Below are 16,137 nucleotides of genomic sequence, written 5' to 3'. Positions count from 1 at the left end.
GCTGAAGCTACGGGAGCCTCCCTGTGTGCTGTCTTGGGTGAGACAGGAAAGGGCAACTCAAGGTCTCGGCATGAGGCCCCACACTATGCACTTGACACACAGCAGCTGGGAGGCAGATTGTTATTAATAATTCCCACCTACTGCAGATGACATTAAACTCCAAGAGGTCAAGGACGTTCCTAAGACCATGGGCTCAGGAGCATCAGTGCAAGAATAAGACTCCAGGACCCCAGATTGAGCTTTTCATGTCCTTTTCAGCCTGCCACCTGTCTGCACAGGCTAGTGTGGTCATGTGGCATTGTGGATGGTTCAGGAACTGGGACAGCAGCAGGTGTAGGCTCCCTGTCTCAAATTTCAACTCATACCTGCTACTTGTAAACACACACACTTTCCTATCACCCATTTCTCCAGCACTTTCACTATCTTGCATGCTAAGTCTTTCACTGATTTATCTTGCTTACCGTGTCCTCTATCACTAGAATGTAAGCTCTGTGAGGGATATTTGGTGGGTTTTTTTTACCTACAGCATTGCTGGCATCTAGATAAATGTAGGCACATAGTAGGTGTTCAAAAGACATTTGTCGAATAAATGAATGAGTGAGATGCCTGGTTCTGGCCGGGTACTTGCCACATCTCGAATCAGCTTCTCAGGAGGGTTTCAGGATCTATCAAACGCTGTGCACAATTGTCCTTCTCTGGCTTAATTGATTGGTTTGTAATTTCTGTGAAATCTCTTTGAAAGGCAGAAATACGCCAAGACATGCAGACACTTAGAACTGAAGGGACTTTAGATTTCTAGACCACCCCCTCCCTGTACAACATTGGACTTTGAGGTCCACAGACATGAGCTGATGTGCTCAGCATTGCAGGGCAAGTGGTGGTGAGGTCAAGGTTAGAACCACTGAGAGGTCTGGACCTTGCCCCATCCACAATCTATGAGGAACCTCGGCTACACCAAGCGACAGTTTACATTGCACGTGAATAGAACGGCCTCACATGCAATTATTACTAACCTCGACCAGTTACACCATTCCCAAGCAGGATAGGCATTTAGGAAAACTCGAAGCTATAGAAAACAGCACACTATCTTCCCCCAACTCTGATTTTTAACTTGGAGTTAATTTTGGTAAAAATGGATGTAGATCCAAATTGCTCACAGCCATTTAAATGGACAATTTCAAAAGTGATTTGTGGAAGTGATGGGTTTACAGCTTGTTAATATTGTGGTCCCTAATTATCACCAGGCTGGGTTCCCAGAGTCTGGGAGTCAAATTCTCTCTTAGCCCTTCTTCATTTCTGCCCTTCTGTATCTACTGGAGAGTAGACATGTTAAATCATGGTTTTGCCCAAGCTCTCTCTAGCACTTCTATGGTCTGAATGTTTGTGTCTCCCAAAATTTATTTAAAGTCCTAACCCCCAAGTAATGGTATTAGGAGGTGGGGCTTTTGGGAGGTTGGAATTAGTGCCCTTACAAAAGAGGCTGGGTGCAGTGGCTCACACCTGTAATCCCAGCACTTTGGGAGGCCGAGGCGGGCAGATTATGAGGCCAGGAGTTCGAGACCAGGCTGGCCAATATGGTGAAACCCCGTCTCTACTAAAAATACCCCCCACCCCCACACACATACACACACACACAATTAGCTGGGTGTGGTGGCGGGCACCTGTAATCCTAGCTACTTGGGAGCCTGAGGCAGAAGAATTGCTTGAACCCGGGAAGTGGAGGTTGCAGTGAGCCAAGATTGCACCCCTGCACTCTAGCCTGAGTGACAGAGGAAGACGCCATCTTGGGGAAAAAAAAAAAAAAAAGAAAGAAATCCCAGTGGCTGAGCACACTGGCTCATGCCTGTAATCCTAGCACTTTGGGGGCTGAGATGGGAAGATTGCTCAAGAACAGGAGTTTGAGACCAGCCTGGGCAACATAGTGAGACACCCCTCTCTACAAAAAATACAGGAATTAGCTGAATAAGGTGGTGTGTGTGCCTATAGTCCCAGCTACTTGTAGGAGGCTGAGATGGGTGGGGTGGGTGAGGGAGTTACTTGAACTCAGAAGTTTAAGGCTGTAGTGAGCTATGATTGTGCCACTGCATTCCAGCCTGGGCAACATAGTGAGACCCTGTTTCTAAAAAATAAAAATAAACTGCAGAGACCTAGTTCCCTGCTTCCACCTTGTGAGAATGCAGCTTAAAGTTGCCATCTCCCAACTAGGAAGATGGTACCAAACGCCAAAGCGGCTGGCACCTTGATCTGGGACTTCTGAGCCTCTAGAACTGTGAGCGGTAAATTTCTGTTGTTAATAAGTCACCTGGTTTATGGTGTTTTGTTATAGCAGCCCGAATGGACTAGGCAGTCACCTTCTATATGCCAGTTAAGAGTTGGCATGAGATGTTGCCACAATATATCACATCAGCAGGTATTAATTTTACAATCCTGGGTAAGAATTACTGCATTCCTTAAATTCTCTATGTCTAATTGAATCAGCTCAGCACCCCATCCTGTGGTCCTGGTGAGATACTCACCCTGTCACTGTTGAATTCCTAACCTGCCTCTCAAGCTCACAAAAGCTCCTCAATGCCCCACCTCAAGATCGTACCCTGTCACTTGGTGCCCCAGGGTGTCCCCTTGCTGTTCTGGCCAGCTTTGCCTCTATCCTCCACTCTCCTAGGATCTAGGGCCTTGGTGGCTTTCTGGCAAAGCTGTTGGTAGGCATGTGACCCAAAGACACTGAGTCGATGAGCAGAAAGTCTTGGCTGACCTCGCGGAACAGAGGAGGTTTTATCTACAGTAGCTGGAAACATGGCAAATTCTATCCTAATAAATTATCTCCCAGTGGCAGCCATTCAATTCAGATTTATAAAAGCCCTCAAAATATGCTAATGAGACTAAACTAAGACATTCTGAATTCAGATTCAGTTTGGTTCTCAATTTTAACAAAGGTCAACTTTTCTTTCTGTTGTTACCTGGGAGAGAAGTAAAACCACTACAAAGTTGGGCTCCTAGAATTCAACTTCTTGCCAATTCCTGCATCTCTAGGCCAGGGATCCTAAGCTCAAAAGTCTATTGAAGTAGGCTAATGAGTGGATGGAACTGCCTGTAGGTGGCAATGGTGGGGAGCTCAGTGCCTGGGTGAAGACTGCACAGCCAGGCTGGATGCAGGCCTCGAGAAAGGCCAGAGTTCAGGTCTTTGTATGAAATTCGTTGTCAACCGACTCGAGTTTTGCAAACACTGATGGATAACCAAAGTGACATGGATTCATGGAAGCATGTCAGTGGTGGTGATGGTTCAGGGTTGCCACCAGCCAGTGACCCCTTAACTCTGTTATGCTCCCAGCTTTGGAATAGGCTGGTGCTGGGCCTAGCACTTCTAACCTCAGCCGTACCACCCTGTTCCTGTGAGCACGGAGACAGAGCCCTTATCAGGGGTGAAAGTCGGCCACAGTGGCCCCCAGACCAGCCTTGCACTCCTCATACCCCTGGAAAGTGATGGCGCCATCTGGAGGCAGCAGGCCTTCCTACAGGCCTCTTCCCTTGAAAGAGGGAATCACACACCCTTATCATTTGCCTAATTTTGTTGTGTTTTTAGAAGTCATGTGGTAGGTCTACAGATGGCATAGCAAGATCAGAACCTCATAGAATAAACCTTTTATTTGAAAAATAAGCCGTTCTCCAGCATGTGTTGGGTTGTGACACTTCCTAGGAGAGAAGTTTCAGAAACCGTTTTGTTTGTTTTGTTCTGTTTTTGGAGACGGAGCCTTGCTCTGTTGCCCAGGCCAGAGTGCTCGATCTTGAATCACTGCAACCTCAGCCTCCCAGGTTCAAGTGATTCTCTCACCTCAGCTTTCTGAGTAGCTGGAATTACAGGCACCCGCCATCACGCCCAGCTAATTTTTGTATTTTTGTAGAGACGGGATTTCACCATGTTGGCCAGGCTGGTCTTGAACTCCTGACCTCAGGTAATCTGCCCACCTCGGCCTCCCAAAGTACTGGGATTACAGGCCTGAGCCACTGCGCCCGGCCCAGAAACTGGTTATGAAAGGGGTTAGGGGAGGCAGTGCCTGCAGGGAGAATGGGAGGGGTTCTCTAACGTTTTCTTTCCATTCATCTTGCCATCTCGTGGCACCTCTCCATCACATCTGCAAGAAGGACAGATAAATATGACCTTCCAGAAGTGTCTGCATCACCTAACAATGCCCTTCCAGTGAAGATGAACTCCTAGCTGCAGGTCAGGCCACAGAGATGGGGCAGGAAGCTGTGTCAGGGATTTAGGCACAAAGCTGGGACCCCAAGACAAGGCAAAGAAGATGGCAGGCTGGGTGCAGAGCAGAGTGACATTAACTCAGGTATTAACTTACTTTGGGTCCTGATCATTGGTGGACACTGGGTGAGAGGTGTGGAGGGCAGAAAGGAGGGAGTCTGAGTGTCTGGAAGGAGGTGTGGCTATGTGCAAGATGTGAGCTGGAAGTAAGTAGGATTTGGCAGGGTGCAGGCCATGAGCTCAGACCAGGGCATAGAGAGTTGAAGGGACCCAGGGGTCATCTGAACAGAGACTTCTAGGCAGTTTTTGGCCATCTGGGTGTCCCACCAGAAAAGAGACCTGATGGGATTTTGTTTTCCTTTTCCCTTTTCTCCAGTCTTGTGCCTGTAAGCAGGTAACAATGCAAGAAGGCTTGCATTTAGGAAGGCTGAGCCTGTACTTTGCTATGCAGAGGACTTTCGTTCCTGTCTATCTCAAACCCCCTTTCCAGATCAGGCCCAGGGCCTCTTCATGATGTGGTGGAAACAGAAGGATCTTTGGAACTGTACAGAGATGGGTTCAGATCTCACCTACCCTTTAACCAGCTGCACCAGACTGTGCTGTTCATTACAGAAAAGTCTTTGGTGGATGGAAGCAGACAGGGATTTCATGAAAGACCCCGGATGGTGCCTAGTCCTAGATGGGTGGGCTGGGGGACCTGGCTGAGCAGTGGGTAGGGACAATGGGTCACTCCACCAGGACTACAGCCAAAGTCACACCAGGAAGTCTGGGAAGCACCTCTTGAGGGTGCTGCTGCTGTCCCTGCTAAGCATAGGGCATGGTTGTGCTGTCCTTATACACTAGGTTTCTGGCAGATGGCCACTGCCCAGGCTCCCTGGCCACTTGCTCCAGATTAAACATCTTGCACAGGAGCTTCTGGTTGACCAAGGCAGGACCACATGCCCATGCCCTGTTGCCAGAAGGGCTGGAAAAGTGGGCTTCCAGGGTGTTCAGCTAACATTGGCTGGGCACTAGATTGACTCACTTCGTTCTCACAACTCCAAGTGTATTATTATTTTTCCCATTGAACAGATGAAGAAACTGAGGCCCAGAGAAGTGAAACATATTGCCCAGAACCACTCAGATGGTGAAGTGGCCGGGCTGGTTTCCCACCCAGGCGGGGTTGACATCACCCTTTCCTACCAGTTCCTATGGGCAGTGATTCTCTGATCACCCAAAGGTGCTACAAATGCTGGGTGGCCCAAAGGAGGACACAGGTCCACTGTGCTGGCTGTGTGACCTTGGGTGAGCTGCGGAGTTTGTCTGTGTCTCAGCTGGCTCCTGGGTAGAAGATGAGAGTGGCCAGCTATGCAGCCGGCGTGAGGCTTAGAAGAGACACAGCCAGCATGTGTACATCACCAGCAGAAGGGCTGCACCAGCCCTTTCCCTATTTAAGATCCACAGGACCTTTGCCACCTGCTGACCCCATAGCATCTTGCACCACATCTTAAACAAAATCAGCTGTCCATAGAGGCCAGCAGGGCAGATCCGGAAGATCCAAATAATGTGAATGGAAAACCCATAAAAAAAAAGAGATTTAACAACCACTGGTGGATCACTAAATTGTGGTTAATGGCTCAATTATATAATTTATTTTATCTTCTTTATTTTTTATATTTTGGAATAATGACAGCTGCATCTGAAAATAATGATATATGCACATTAATGAGTATTTAAGAAAAAGAGCAAAGTATGAAGAAGAAAGGTAAAAATACCACCCCAAGTTCTACTACCTAGAAGGAACCTTTTTTAAAATTTAGGTTGTTATTGGAAAGCCATATATATATATATATATATAAAAACACACACACACATATATATGTATGTACACACATATATATGTATATACATATATATATGTATATACGTGTGTGTGTGTGTGTGTGTATACACACCTCCAGGTCTAGCCTAACCAGAGCTCAGCAGGCCCCTTTGCTGCCCCTGGGAACCTCAGGCCAGGCCACCTGCAGGAGTGCCCTTGGTGTGTATCCCAGAGGTTCTGTTTGTCCTGGGGCTCTGCCTATGGGGCCCTTCCCTACGGGTGGTCCTGCAGGCCTGGGCTCCGCTTCACCCTCAGTTGGTTGTGCTGGAGCATCTCCTTGGCTCTGGTGAGAGCCTCTTCTGCAGGGACAACCATATGGGGTGTCACCCCCACCCCTTCCCAGGAGCTGCCATCCGAGGCCCCCACAGAACGGGCCGTGGGGATAGTGAGGTAGAGGTTGGTGTCATCCACATGGTAGGTCTGTGGTGGCTGGCAACCCCCGCTGGTCACCTCCCCAATGACCAGGGCCCGGCCCAGCCTCTTCATGATGTAGGTGAACTCCTCCGCAGTGCCGGCCGTCACACTGCTGGTCAGAATGACCATGCTCTTCTTGGAGCCATAGCGTTCACCTGGAAGACATAAGGCCCTTCAGGATGGGGGTCATGTCAGGACCCTGGAGCACCTGTCTTCTCTATCCTGCCTGGGTCTGCAGTGATGGAGGAGGCCCTGGGGTTTTGGTCTGTGTCCTTGTGTCCACTTGTGAGCCACTTGACTTCTCTGAGCCTTGATTTCTGCATCCGTAAAATGGGGACAAGAATGCAAGCCCAATCACGAGGATTTCAGTGCTTGACAGCTCCCAATGAGGCCTTTTTATGCCAAGTGATAGGAAAGACTTGACTCTCCTGAGAAAGGGACGTCCTCTCTCTTCATGAATAATGAAAACACTTAAACTGACCTGACTTCCTTTTCACTTTGGACTCAGAAAAACCCAATTTGTGATGTCGTAAGAACAACCCTCTAGGACAGCACTGTCCGACAGGAATGCAACGTGACCCAGAATGCTGCCCATAGATGTCATTTTAGGTTCCCTAGTAGCCATGTTGAGCAAGCAAAAAGAAATCCCCGGTGTTAATTTTAATCATGTTTTGTTTAAGCCAATGTATCCAAAATACATTCATTTCAAAATGTAATCAAATAAAATTATTAATGAGGTATTTTTTTTGTAATGTCTTCAAAATCTGGTATGCACATTACACCTAGAGCACATCTCAACTTGGGAGAGCCACATTTCAAATGCTCGGTGGCCGCAGGTGGCTTGTGGCTCCCATATTGGACCTCACTGTTCTGGGACCTCACTATCTGTAGAATTGAGTCTATCTTTAACTTCCAGTCTTGAGCATCTATTTGAATTTAGAATTCACCTGGTTCTGATTTGTATTTACACTTGCTAATATTATTGAATGTATGTCCTAGAAGCTACAGCAAAATGCCTGTGTATTACAGAAGCATGGACATGAAAATGATGGGGTGTTTCTCTGGTCACAGGCACACCCCCATTGATCTCTCCAGTCCTTTCTCATTGGATAGGAGCACAAGTTCCTTGGTCTTACACACTGGGTAGGGAAGATAGATGGAGGCCATCCACCTTGGAATGGGGCTTTGAGAGTCATGGTTCTGTAAAGCTCAGGGCCTGCCTTTGCTCCTGTAGCCACTGCTCTGTGTCCAGGGCAGTGAACAGAAGCCCGATGAACATCATGACTTTTCCAGGCAAGTGTGTGGCACTGCAGCTGAGAGCTCAAGTATGGTGAGCACTGGAAATGCCCATTGGGGTTGGTAAGGGGCGGGGAGAATCCTTCAAATTCTGCATTTGTCCTGCAGGCTGGTGATTATGGTGCTAAGCCTGAGGGAAATTTTGGTATTAGACAAACTAATATTCACATTTTGGGTTCCACTTATTAGCTGCATGACCCTAGAAAAGATACTTGACCTAGTCAATCCCCACTTTTTTTTCCCTCTAGAAAATGGGCGTAGTGATACATGCTTTTCAGGGATTCGAGATCATGCACATCTAGTGCCTGGACTAGGACAGGGCCTTACAGTCTGGTTACTATGACTTTTACCTACACCCAAGCTGTCTTTCCCTGGTTTCCCAGAAGCTTCTAGAATGACAGTAGAAAGGGGAAAGCTTCTCCACGTACCTACAACCTGGGCGTGTGTCCAGAGTTCACTGACAGAGTCATCAGGCCGGCTGTAGATCTTGTCCAGCAGAACTGGAGGGCCTTCATCAAAGAAGTAGGAGCACAAGATGGGAATGGAGGATGTGGGGCCACCGATGTTGAACCTGAGGGACGGGAAGCGGAACCTGTTCAGGGGCTGAGCTCACAATGAGGCCCTCTGTGCCCCTCGGGGAGGCCAGGATCTTTGTCCCATGGAGGGTTCTAATTCTTGGCAGCCTCAATGTACTGCCTCTTCCTCCTTTAGAATTCCATGGGTTGGCATTTTCCAGAGTATTTCCAAGAGTACTAGTCTCTTGAGAACAAGAAACTTTGTGGTCAAATATGTTATCCTTTCCTTCTGCTATATAATTAGCACATATTAATGCATTAAAGGACCAGTCAGGTGCAGTGGCTCACACCTATAATCCCAGCACTTTGGGAGGCTGAGGTGGGCGGATCACAAGGTCAAGAGATCGAGACCATCCTGGCTAACACAGTGAAATCCCATCTCTACTGAAAATACAAAAAATTAGCCGGGCGTGGTGGCAGGCACCTCTAGTCCCAGCTACTTGGGAGGCTGAGGCAGGAGAATGGTGTGAACCCGGGAGGCGGAGCTTCCAGTAAACTGATATCGCGCCACTGCACTCCAGCCTGGGTGACAGAGTGAGACTCCATCTCAAAAAAAAAAAAAAAAAATATATATATATATATATATATATATATTTATATATGTGTGTGTGTATATATATATTCACACACACATATGTATATATACACACATATATATGTATACACACATATATATTATAAATGTATATAAGTGTATATATATGTATAAAAGGCCCTGACAAGTCCTGCAGTCAGAAACTTGTTGATCAGTTTCCCCCATTTATTGACCATGGACTGCTTCCCTGCACCCATATCTGCCTATGAGTGGAACACATTTTGGGAAACATTGTTTTTCCCAGTTGCATTCTGTGACAATCTTATGACACCTACTGGCTGTCTTAGTTCAGGTGTCTTAACAGGGCACTTAGTGTGTTGAAATATTCAGGCTTGTGGAGCTACATTGGAAGAAAGGGAGCCTGCATTTCTCCCAGGCCATTTAGATTTGTCCCACTGTGTGACCTCATTGGGCCTCTGTCTCCCCACTGGGGCTAGTGATGTGTTAAGCAGCCTCGTCCAGTTGATGGCCTGGGATGACCTGGCTGGGTTCGGGGCCTGTGATGTCAGTGTCTGAACCTCCAAACAAACCTCAGGGGTGGAAGGGTCTTTAAGCAAAGTGCACTTGCAGACTGGGGCCATCTCCTCTTTAAAAAGTGTAAATGGCATATTCAGAAGAAAGGGACTTAACATGAGCCTCATTCGGGTGCTCAACAGAACTTCTAAAGAAAAAAGTGATCAGAGAGACCACAGGAGCCTCAAGCTCGGGCTGTGAACACACACAGAACTGGAGCCGGGGCTAATGTTTTAGCCCTAATGTTCTTTCTTCTCCCAGGGAGGAGAGGCAGTGGGTGCAGGACTGAGAGCCACCTAGTGACCATAAGAACCATGTGAGTGAGCGCTGAGGGCTAGAGATCTGGAGCTGGGTGAATGCCCTGCTCTGCCACCCCCTGCCACTTCTTTTAGACAACAGGGGAGCATGGAAGGGTCCTGTCTGAGGAAGGCAGCCCGCCCGTGGAGGGTGCAGGGGCATGTCCACCAATGGACCCCAGAGTCACGGGATGCCAGGTCTGGCCACTGCCTGAGGGTGCTCATCCACCTCCTACCCCTGGTCCATGATGTAAATTCACGACATATGAGGCACATTTTTACAGAAACAGAGGGGAGGTGGCTAGCTGAAGACATCCTTCTGACGATCATTTGGTGATGCAAAGAATTCTTTTGATAACAGTAGTGATTAATTTCTAAATTCTCCCTGTGCGATTTCCAAATTCTGCCTGTATGACGATTCATGTGACCAGGGTTGTCATGAGTTGATTTTGTATGACGTGAGGCGCCTTCCCAGGTGGGAGGCCTGGCTGTCTCACACGCCACTGGCCATCAGAATCACCTGGGATGTCTGTCAAATAGAGATTATCGGGCCCGTCCGCCGGAGCTTCTGAGTCATTAAGGGAGGAGTGGGGCCCAGGAATCAGTGTTTTTAACATCTCCTTCCTCTCCTCCCCACTGAATCCTATGACCAGGCAAATTTGGGGTAATTCTCAATCTGGAATGCACACTGGAATCATTGGAGAAGTTTACAAAAACGATCAGTGCTGGGCCCCGCCTTCAATGAAACAAGAACCCCTGGGCTAACTGGCTGGAGCCCTGATAGGAAGGAGGCCTGGCCCCCTCAGGTCCTCTGCTGTGTTGCAGGGTTCCTTTTCTTCCCTGCTGTGGCCCATAGCTTTGACTGTCCCCCGGCAGTCCTGCGTCCTGGCTGGGAAGCACCGACCCCTGGCCACTGACCTCATGTCGATGATCATGGCATCCGTGTGCATGATCTTCTTCCAGATGTGCTCCACCAGCAGCTTGGAGACCTGGGTGAGCAGCTCACCGTCCCCAAACATGTCAAACCTCAAGTAGCCAATGTTGTCCTCAAGCACATTAGTGTGGAAGGAAAACTTGATCAGCTCTTCAAAGACTTCAGGGGAAGGGATCTGTAAGAGTTGGAGGTCCTACTCAGTGTCAGGAGGAGCAGCCGGTTTTAGAGTCCAGGAAAGCAGGCACCACGGATCGCCTTTATGTCATGGGAAATATTAAGGGCATGGGACAGGAACTGACATTTCTGAAGGAGTTAGTAGATACCAGGGACTTTCCCAGTGGCATGTCTGAGATGTGACATGCCATTGAGACATGTGTGATCCATGGGCAGCCTCCTTGCAGAGGATGCTCCTGTCTGCCACCCACATGCCCTGGTGTCCTGAGCTAGAAGGCCCAGGAATGGTCTCCCCTCTGACCTCTCCAACCTCACCAGATACTTCCTGACGTCTCCAAGCTTACCTTCCCCTCCACTGGGGCAGGATTGGAAGATGTTAGTTACCTTTACCAGGCACCTGGCCCTGTACTAAGCACTTTGTAGAGCTTATCATCATCCTCACAGCCACCTGTGCAGGAGATAACACGATCCCCATCTTTTTCAAGGAAAAACTGAAGCACAGAGAGATTAAGTAACTAGTCTCAGGTCACACAGTCAGTAAGTGGTGGAGCCAGAATCTGAATCTACATCTGACCCTAAATCGTGAACCTTGGCTATACTGGAAAGGAAGGAGCAGTTGATTTGGAAACCGGGGATCCTGAAAGCCGAGCACAGGCTACTCCCACGTGGATGCACCTTCTCCTCCCTCTCTAAGGCTGCTGGAGGGAGGCAGGACTTGGTGAGCTTGACTGGGACCAGGAGCTTTCGTTGACAGAGACACCGCCCTTCAGGCCCTGCCCTGCCCTCAGTCACAGCTCTCTGGCCCCAGGCCACTCCCCTCTGCTCTTCTCTGGGCCTCAGTTGTGAAAAATGGGGATGACAATTCTGTAGCAGATGCTTTTGGCACTCTCAGCCCCCTCTGCTTTCAGCTGCCCCCGGCCCCACTGACAGGCTCTCCTATAGCACAGCCCTGTCTTTCCACCCTCAGCTCAGGCCTTCTCCAAGAAGGGGGAGCCTGCCCCACCCTGAGTCATGTCCTCAGGGCAACTCTTGGCCAATGCAGGATAGGAGCCACTGGGCCCCGCCTGCAGAGGGCTGTGCCTGGGAGCATCCCCACACTCATCAGTGTCCTCGCTCCAGCAGAACAGCTTTGAGGCATCTGCTTGTCAGCTTCCCGTCTCACTCTCCCTGCTCCCTCCTTCACGCCTGCTTCAGCAATGGCCTCCCAGACAAACTGCCTGCACTCAAGCCCTGGCCTCAGACCCTCCTCACAAGGGATTCCATGACAAATGCTGCCCTGCACAAACGTGATGATGCAGCAAAACCACAGGTAAAACAGCGTGGAGGTGTGAGTGCTGCTTAGGTGGAACTCTCGGCCAGCGGTGGGGCACTTGGTGAAGCCCACGGCCACCTCTGCCAGGTGTTGGCCTCTTCCCCAACACTGACAATGAGAAGCCTGCCATCACTCACCTTCCACCCAGCCAAGGCTGAAACGCCTTCTATCCCAGGGGCTTCCAAACTGGCTTCCTGTGAGTATTGGTTGGCTTTCAAACTGGCTTCCTGTGAGGTGGGTGCAAAAGTAATTGCAGGCTTTGCCATTGAAAGAACTTTTGCACCAACCTAATATGCATGTTCAACAGAGGTGTTCAGCAACCCCAGGGTCACAGAGAGTGGATGGAACAGGTTGAGAAAGAGGAAAGGACTTGACTGGTCAAAACTTAAACATGAGAACAAATCTAAAAGCCATTGTCACGCACTGTGCACAGAGCCCGGCCTGTGCGGACAATGGGCCAACTCACTCCCGGGACTGGGCTCAACCAGGTCTCCCTTGGGTCTCACCTGCATGGGCACAATTCCGGGAATGCGGTCCTTGGCATTCTCAGGGATATGGGCTGCCTTCAGGTGTGGGTCTCCGGAGAGCATCTGCAGGTCGGCCCCCAGGATCTCGGCCAGGGCCACTTCTGAGGTCACCCTGGAGTAGCGGCTCTGCAGACCGCTCAGTTTGACAGCCATCTTGGCCCCCAGCTCGGCGGAGGCATAGTTATCAGCCACCAGCTTCCCAGCCGTCTGCAGCACCGTGGGCACCTTGGCACGCAGAGCCACTATGTCCTGGGCTGTGGAAAGGGCTTCGCTCATGGGCACAGTGATGTCAGGCTCCACACCAGCCAGGTCCCAGGCCTTGCCTGTGGTGGCACTCAGGGCCATCTGGGTGGGCATGGATGCATATAAGGGGCTGCTGCCCACCTGGTAGATGCCCACAGAGAGTGCCCCTCCAGCCGTGGGCTCCCCAATGACCGTGGCCCGCTGCAGGTCCTGCATGGTGTGTGCAAAGGCCTCAGCTGCAGAGCCACTGGTGTGGCTCATCAGGATGTAGAGGTCCTTGTGTGAGCCATAGCGCTGGCCTGCGACCTGAGGCAGGGTCCACACCTCCATGACTTTCGAGGTGGCCCTGTCAAAGACAGAATACAGGTGCTGGCGGGGTTCTGCCTCAAAGAAGTAGGAACAGAGCAGCGGGATGGCCGAGGAGTAGCTGCCAGGGTTGTAGCGCAGGTCGATCACCAGCGCAGCCGTGTCCACCAACTGTTGCCATACCAGCCGCACAAGCTGTGGCCCGACGGCCTTCACTGTCTCCAGTTCAGCCATGGCGTCAAAACGCAGGTAGCCCAGCTGGCCAGGCAGCACCTCTGTCTTAAACAGGGCCTCAATAAGGTAGGTGAGCTCCTCTGGAGAGGGGACAGCAGGGGGTGGTGGGGGTGCTTCCTCTACCACCAGCTCACCAGGGCTGTGGAACACTAGCAGGCGGTGGTCCCCAGACACCTCCTGCAGGTCTGCTGTGAGCTGAGAGGCCAGAGACTCCAAGTCCACAGCTGTGCGGTAGGCGCCCTGGGCCAGCTTGGCCCGCAGCAGGGCACTCGTCTGGCCCACCACTTCCGGTCGAGCATAGTGGGCCTCCAGCAGGTGCCCTGTGCCCTCCACCAAGGCCCCCAGGCTCTGATGGAACTCCAGCACTTCCTGGGCTTTGTCCAGGGCCTCCTCTGCCAGCACGATGGCATCAGGCACCACTCCACCACCCAGCCAGGCCTCGCCGTGATTGTCGATGAAGGTGAGGACTGGCACAGTGAGCGCGAGGCTGCCTTCCGGCGTGTCTAGCAGCGGCACGGTGCGGGTGTGCAGCAGGTTGCCTGCTGTGATCTCACCTACCAGCGTGGCCCAGCCCAGCGACTGCATGAGGAAGGCGAACTCCTCGGCTGCCGTGGCGGTGCGGTGGCTGGTGAGCAGATACACCCCACGTTGGGTGCTGTAGCGTGGGCCCGGGAGCTCCATGTGGCTGAAGTGCTCCTGTGTGATGTTGGTGCGGCGGTCATAGGTGGTGAAGAGGTGCACGGGGCCGGCCTCGGGGCCCTGGAAATAGGACAGGAGCAGGGGCACAGCGGAGGATGGCCCTCCGGGGTTGTGGCGCAGGTCCATGATGAGGTGCTCCGTGTCCTGTAACGGCTCCCACACCTGGCGCAGGACATATGGGGCCAAAACACCCAGCACAGAGGCGTCAGCAAAACTATCGAAACGCAGGTAGCCCACGTTGCCCGGCAGCACCGATACCTGGAACACAGACTCCACCAGTGCTTGCCGGATAGCCTCGTCCTCAGGCAACTCTGGGGCTGCCCCTGGTGGGTCTTCAGCTGCAGCATCGGGTATGGGCCCAGACGGGGTTTCTCTGGGCCTGATGGCTCGCACCAGGAGCCTGGGATCCTCGGATGCAGCCTGCAGGCCGGCATTGAGCTTGGTGACCAGATCGTCTTCGGAGACCACTGTGGAGAAGTCCATGCTGGCCAGGTGCTGCAGCAGGGTAGGCACACGGTCCACCAGCGTGTAGTAGTCCTTCAGTGCCTCCTGGAGGCAGTGGACTACCCCTGGAAGGGCGCTTCGAAGAGTGAGGATGTCCAGGGCTTTCTCCAGGGCCTGCTCGGCCGGCGTCCCCACACAGGGCAGCACTCCGCTGCCCTCCCATGTCTGGCTGCCTCCACCCAGGGGCCCCAGGGACCTTGACACGGGCACGGTGAAGAAGAAGTCAGACTCGCCTATCCTCAGCTTCCGGAGGTCCAGGGCCCCTCCTCCAGTCCGCTCGCCCACCACGATGGCCCTGCGCATCTGCTTGAGGATGTGCGCTATGTCCTCGGCCACACCTCTGGTCTGGCTGCTGGTGAGGACCACCACATCCTTGTCGGCACCGTACCTTTCTCCCAGGACCTGAGGCAAGGTCCAGATCTCCGTGGTGGTGTTGGAGGGGCGGTTGTAGATAGTGTCCACGTGCAGGATGGTGTTCCCTGGGTGCAGGTAGGAGATGATGTAGGGAATGCCAGAGATCTGGCCTCCCGTGCAGTGCCGGAGATCCAGCACTAAGGCGGAGGTGCCCATGAGCTTCCCCCACACGTGGGCCACCAGGAACTCCCCCATCATGCTCAGCACCTCCTGGCCTGGGACGCTGTCCACCCGCAGGTAGCCCACATTACCCTCCAGAACCTCATGGCGGAGGCCCCTTTGCAGCCATGCAAGCAGTTCATCTTCTGAGAGACTGGTGAGTGCTGGGACTTGTGGGGGAGGCTCGGGGGTGCTGGGCTCATAGGAGATGACCAGGCGAGGGTCGTTCAGGGAACTCTGCACCCCAGCTGTCAGCACACTGGCCAGCGTCTGCGGGTCTGAGATGCTCAGAATCTCATGGCTCTTGATGGCCTGCTGGATGGCTTCCTGCATGCCCAGCAGGTTCTCTGGGAAGCAGTAGTTATCCAAGAGGACCTTGGCCATGTCCAGCACCAGGCTTGGCTGGAACAGGTGTGTTGGGCCAGCCAGGCCACAGAGCAGCATAGACATGAGCAGAACCCATTCTCTCATCATGGGACCCAGGGGGAGGCCTGGCTCTTGCACGAAAGCCCCCTGGACTGTGTGCAAGGCCGTGGCCCTGCTCTGTGCAGCTGCCTTCTGCCCTTGTCCTCCTCAGCTGGTGGACAGAAGGTCTGGGGCTAAACTCCTGAGTTGGAGCAAGGCTTCCAGCTCCAGTAAGCCTTTAATCCTGTCTAATTCAATCACATCAACCCTGGGCATCGGGGAGGAGTGGCCAGGGTGGTTTGACCCAGAAGGTACATTGCATCTTATCTTGCTGTGCTGCGTCTGCATATCACAACACTAATCACTGCCATTATTTTAGTTCCTGCCACATGCCAGACACTGTGCTCCATCCTTTACAAGCTGA

At 51.8% G+C, this 16,137-nt stretch overlaps 1 protein-coding gene across 1 annotated transcript; it reads right to left on the bottom strand.

Moving 5' to 3' along the window:
* Positions 1 to 6,326: 6,326 nt before the first annotated feature.
* On the bottom strand, positions 6,327 to 15,897 carry RBP3 (retinol binding protein 3). Its single transcript, XM_030941098.1, has 4 exons — positions 12,729 to 15,897; positions 10,721 to 10,911; positions 8,252 to 8,394; positions 6,327 to 6,682 (listed from the first exon to the last, which is right to left on the bottom strand). The coding sequence occupies exons 1-4, from the start codon at positions 15,780 to 15,782 to the stop codon at positions 6,327 to 6,329; spliced, it is 3,744 nt and encodes a 1,247-aa protein (XP_030796958.1). The 5' UTR covers positions 15,783 to 15,897.
* Positions 15,898 to 16,137: the final 240 nt, after the last annotated feature.

Source organism: Rhinopithecus roxellana, chromosome 11, assembly GCF_007565055.1.
Source record: "Rhinopithecus roxellana isolate Shanxi Qingling chromosome 11, ASM756505v1, whole genome shotgun sequence".
NCBI classification, from domain to species: Eukaryota; Metazoa; Chordata; class Mammalia; order Primates; family Cercopithecidae; genus Rhinopithecus; species Rhinopithecus roxellana.
The sequence above is the reverse complement of the archived record's forward strand: the minus strand, read 5'-3'. Positions and strand labels throughout refer to the sequence as shown.